Genomic DNA, 5,675 nt, shown 5'->3' on the forward strand with positions numbered 1-5,675 from the left:
ATGGGATGTTCTCTGCTCAATTCTTTTTTTTTTGGTTTTTCTCCGGTACCGGGAACCGAACTCACGACCTTGCGCTTGCCAGGCAGGTGCTTTGCCGCTGAGCTAAATCCCCAGCCCCTCAAATACAATTTCAGACACAACTGTAAATGATAGTATCATGATCACAGTGAATGACTTAATGGAGCATTTGTCATTTATAAGATATTCATCCAGTGGAGTTTATCTCTATATTGGCCAAGCATTTCAGTGTTCCTTATATTTATTAAAGTGAGATTCTGCCTTTATTACTGCAGTTGTTATGGCTTCTGTTGCTGTCAGGCTTTACAAGGGAAACAATTTAATACTGGACACATAGTTTATAGGATTTTATAATATTCACCCAAAGAGTCAAATGCAAAAGAGTATGGGAGATCTGTCCACACAGTAGAGACCCAAAGAATCCAGCTGAGGGCCTGGATCTTGTGGCAGTATCCTGCACAAGTCCAGCTGAAGATCTAGAGCCCATGACAATGTCTCATGCAAGTCTGTATCAGGGATCTGCACTGCGAAGGCCCGAGGGTCAGTGATGGAAGCTAGAAAGTTTGCACCAGAAGAATGAAGGATCTGTGTCTGTAGGCTGAAAAATCTGCACTGGAGCTAGGAAGCAACACAACAAAGTAAGGACCAGAGTTCCCCCCAAAAAAGTACCACAGCCATCCTCATCAAGTGAGGTCCCAAGCTCTTCCAGTGATGATAACAGCCAAGTTCATAGCAGAAAAGCCAGCATGACAAACTTTTCCAGGAGAATCAACAGCACACCATCTTCCCTTCCAGAGCCAGGAAGCAATGCTCAAAGTAAGGACCAGAGCTCCCCCAAAGTGAATTGCAGCCCTCCTCAGTGACAGCAAGGCCCCAGGCTCCTCTGACAAAGAGAGCAGCCGAATTCATATCAGGGAGACCAGCACAATAAGCTTCTCCAGGAGAATTAACAGCACACCATCTTCCCCTCCAGTTCTTTTTTTATGCTATTGGCAACAATCCTGGGGGCCTGTGGGCCTCCCACACCCAGCACCACACTGATTCAGGTCAGCTGGGTGTTATAAGATGCCCATTAGTTAATACACCACAACGCACCCCTGGTCAACTTGATAACCAGACATATTTTCTTAAACCATAGCCTCCAGTGGCAGATTTGTGAAAAGTCAACATGTCTTGGTCTGTTCAGACTTACATTAATATAACAGTTACATATATACAATTCTTACTGCACTCATTTCTGCACCAAAAGCAAAATATCCAAAGGGTGATCAAAATTCAAGGTTAAAACCACAATATTTTGACTAATTAACCTGGTTACAAACATATCTAAAAACTACATTAAAACATACTAAAAGAGCTATTCTTTTCTTTTTTTTTTTTTGGTACTGGGAATTTAACTTGGGCCCTTGTACTTGCTAGGCTGGCACTGTGCTGCTGAGCTACAACCTCAGTCATCCCATTAACTTATCCATTTGTTTGTGTTTTTTGAGACAAGGTGTCATTATGTAGTTCAGACTGGCCTTGAACTCACTATGTGGCCTAGGCTGGTCTTGAACTCACAGCAATCCTCCTGCCTCAGCCTCTTGGGATTACAGGCATGTGCTATTACGCCCTGCTCCTCCCACTAACTTTTAACAACAGGGCATGGCAGCACTAAGAAACAGGAATCTCCTGCATTTTAAATATACTCTTCCCTTCAGGTGAGAGGCTTCAGTTTATAGTTCCATTGTCCTGTTCCTTCTCAACAAATACGTTCTCCTGCTTCAGCGTTGTAGTCCATAGCTCCCCTGGCCAAATGCTCCAAATCACCTTGATGGCTCTTTGCTCTTAATTTTAAATTTAGATCTGGCAAAAGCTCTCAGTAGTAACTATGCCACCGTCCCAATAGTAGACAGCAGTGAAATTTTTCTGCCACCCAAGCAGTCTCACTAAACACAACCAAAATGCAGACCAGCTTTCTGCCAAAGCACAGAATACACCACCTGGGATCCAGCAGCCAATGTAGTCCTTCTCACTGGAAGCCTCCTGAGCTTCATCCTAACCAGCAGCATTTCCATCTGATTTTCTAGGCTCTGACCAGAGTCTCCAATATAGTTCAGAGCATGTGGGGGCTACCTCTTTGGCCAGTCTTTCAAACCCTTTCTAAATTAATTCCCAAGGCTCTTAGGCTACATGGCCAGGCAACATCACAGCAATGACCCCACTTTCCTAGTACCAAGTTCGTTACAGTCAGGGTTTACAAGGGAAACAATTGAGTACAGAACACATAATTTCAGGATTATTTAATAATATTCACCCAAAGAGTCAAATGCAGAAGAGTACAGGAGATCTGTACACACACTAGAGGCCCAAGGGATCCAGCTGAGGACCTGGATTCCATGGCAAGGTAATGTACAAGTCCAGCTGAAGACCTAGATCCCACAGCAATGTCTTCTGCAAGTCCAACTGGAGGTCTGGAGCCCATAACAATGTCTCATGCAAGTCTGTGTCAAGGATCTGCACTGGGAAGGCCCAGACGTCAGCTAGAAAGGGAAAGTCTGTGCCAGTGGGATGAGGGATCTGTGCTCAGCCCTGGAAGCTGAGGGATCTACCCAGGAGCCAGGAAGCAACGTTCAAGGACCAGAGCTCTCCTGAAGAGACCTGCAGCCATCCTCAGTAACAGTAACAGTAAGGACCCGAGCTTCTCCAACTATGAGAACGGCCAAGTTCATGTCAGGAAAACCAGCATGACAAGCTTCTTCAGGAGAATTAGCAGTGCATCATCTCCCCCTCCAGTTTTATTTTTATGCTGTTGACAACAATCCTCAGGTGGGCCTTCCACATCCAGTGCCATGCTAACTCAGTTCAGCCCACCAGTTCATCTACCACAGCATCTCTCCCATGTCTGATGCTGGGTTTAGCAGTTGAAAGCACTTACGCTAGGGGTTTGCTCAAGCAGAAAGATTCTCATTGAAATTCCATATTGTAAGCATTTGACATTTTCTCTCTTCCAAGACTCCTTTGTCCTGAGTTTTTCTTTTTCTTTCCTTGCCTGTCTACCATGCTTGCTGTATCTCTGAGCTGGTACCCAGACCACTTCTCTGGCCCCATGTAGGACGTTGGCAGGAAGCCTGTTAGGAAGCATAAGAAAAGGACATAGAAGAATTTGGGTTTTTAATTTTGAGATTTTTTTTTTCAGCGTTATAGTGACTTAGGACTTGCAAGGTGCAGTTAATTCCTGACTTCACATTATATTATTTATATATCTGATATTCCTATTACCAAATTTCTAGTTTTTGCTGCAATGAAATTCAAAGGTTTATGTTGGCTTCTCAAACTCTTTATTTATTTTACTTTATTTTGATTTATTTTTGTGCTCCCAGAGCTGGAACTCAGGGCACTCTGCCACTGACCTACATCCCCAGCCCTTCATATCTTTTAAATGGGATGTGTTAGCATGCTAAATTTAAAGAAAAATACCAGGCTGGACATAGTATTGCACGCCCAGAATCCCAGCACTCAGGAGTCTGAGGCAGGAGGTTTGCTGTGAGTTCAAGGCAAGCCTGGGCTACGTAGCAAGACAGTGTCTCAAAAAAAATTTAAAAACAAAAAGGAAAATACTAGAAAAACAAACAAAAAAACCCATTATATAACCAAAGAAGTACTGGCCCTCAACTCCCTTGGGAAGAAATATATTTGTTTAAGTGATGTCACTACTTCCCAATCGTTCCTTTAATGAAATGAAAGCGCTTTCATAGTTTTATTATCTGCTTTTTTAAACATGAAGCTCACCATTCATGTTTAAGCTTGCCTGCCATTCATTATTTCTAAAGCTCACCTCCAGAGGACTCTGGGCTGCTTTCAACAGTCAGATCATCCTCAAAGGAAGACAAGCTCTCCCTGAGAGGTACCAAAGCCACAGTCTGCGTCATAAGGAAGCATTTCCTGTAGCAGAATTTCAGAAAACGTTGTGGCAGAGCAGCACCAAGGGACTGACCACTAGTGAGGACTTACAGGCATGTGGTCGCATAGGGCCTGGTGGGCTGATCTTAAAATGTCTTCCATTGCTGCAGATTTATACTTCATTCTTACCTTGTATCCTGCAACTGCATCTGGTGACAGGGCATGTCAGCATCTGACGTTTTAATTTATGTGCACTGGTAACATTTTCAGGGCTTACTGTTCTAAAATCTACTTAGATGTCTCACCTCATTCCTTGTTTGTTTGGGGATCTACTTGGCAGGTAAAATATGTAGATGTTCTATTTTCATAGACACTTAGTACTAACTTGTGTTTGGTAGTTTTCTAGGTCTGCCCTTGTAGGGACTTTCAGGGTAATAGGCAGCATTAATATGGTTGTGTTGCTCAGTGCAGGTCCACTAAAGACCAAGACTCTTGGTGTGTAGTTTGTTAAGTCTTTCATTATCTTTTCTTTATACAGCAGTAAAAATGTGAGTAAAAGTCCACCCATCTCATAGGAATGTCAAAAAATAATACTAGTAATGTATTGCAAAGTTGAAATTCTTTGAAGAATAATTTCTGTAGTATTGTTATTTGAAAGACTGACCATAACAGTCATTTTATGAATTCTACTGATCATTAAAACATTTGACTCTTTTTCTTTTGTCCAGTACTGAGGACTGAACCCAAGGCCTTGCATATGCTAGATAAGTGCTCTACTACTGAGCCACAGGCCCAATCCTAGTCTGACCATTTTAAAAGTAAATACAGTAAGATATTTTTCAAGCTAAAGTAAAGTTGCCAAGATACTAGTGGTATTAAAAACCTGTACTTTTTAATTTTCATGTTTTAACTTCTATTCATGTTTATAACATTAGTAGTAGAGCTATATAAATTAATATGTAAGTGAGCAGCCAGTAAAAAAATTTGTCGTCATGGCATACATTGATTTTATGATTCTTCTATCTTGGTTTTAGCCAAAGTCATACACTTGCTATCAGAAAATTATGCTGGAAGAATTGCAATGGGAAAGTTGAACAGAATGAAGGAGAAGGTGCTGAATGGTTACATTTTGCAAGCTGTGGTGAAGATCACACTGTGAAGATATACAGAGTTAACAGATGTGCACTGTAATGGACTGAATAACCACGTGCTTTCAGTCATTGCTTCTTAAAGAGTTTATCACGTAAATACATCATCTTTACCTTCATAATTGAGTCGTTTCGTTTTTTAACTCAGCAGTATTCTTAAGAGTCTAGGCTGCCTACACCCTTAAAATCTAATGAGAGCTACAGACCTTTGTACTTATTAAATAATATACGCACACATACCCAGAACTTTGCTCTCAGTTTCAGAGATTCTTGGACACACAAGAGGGATTAAGAACATCTATTCTTCCTTCATGACCAGAGTTACTGGTTTTGTTGTTTTGGAACTTTTCACTTGCCTCTCTTAGTCTGTTTTGTGTGGCTGTAACAAACATCTGTGGCTGATTAATTCCTAAACAGGAGAGCTTTGTTTAGCTCCCATTGGTCCAAGAGCATAACCCAGTATCTTCTGGGCACTGATGAGGACCGCAGGCCTGTAGAATCATGATGGGAACATGTGGGGGAGGAAGGAGGTCTCATGTTGACATAGGAAGCAAGAGAGATTCAGGGGAAGTGTTGGACTTGCTTGTTACAACCCACTTTTATGGGGATGCGCTCCAACAGGATTGT

General features: G+C 41.9%; 1 protein-coding gene across 2 annotated transcripts in view; it reads left to right on the plus strand.

The window, feature by feature from the left end:
* Window positions 1–5,167, plus strand: part of Elp2 (elongator acetyltransferase complex subunit 2) — a 43,875-nt gene extending 38,708 nt beyond the window's left edge. For both annotated transcript variants that reach the window (XM_005372807.2, XM_005372808.2), the window contains exon 22: window positions 4,935–5,167. In XM_005372807.2, coding sequence (XP_005372864.1) covers window positions 4,935–5,091 — 157 coding nt within the window. In that variant the 3' untranslated portion in view covers window positions 5,092–5,167. The remainder of the gene's footprint in view (window positions 1–4,934) is intronic.
* The last annotated feature ends 508 nt before the right edge of the window (window positions 5,168–5,675 follow it).

The sequence above is a fragment of the Chinchilla lanigera genome, unplaced genomic scaffold (genome assembly GCF_000276665.1).
Source record: "Chinchilla lanigera isolate Chin_1 unplaced genomic scaffold, ChiLan1.0 scaffold00001, whole genome shotgun sequence".
Lineage (NCBI taxonomy): Eukaryota > Metazoa > Chordata > Mammalia > Rodentia > Chinchillidae > Chinchilla > Chinchilla lanigera.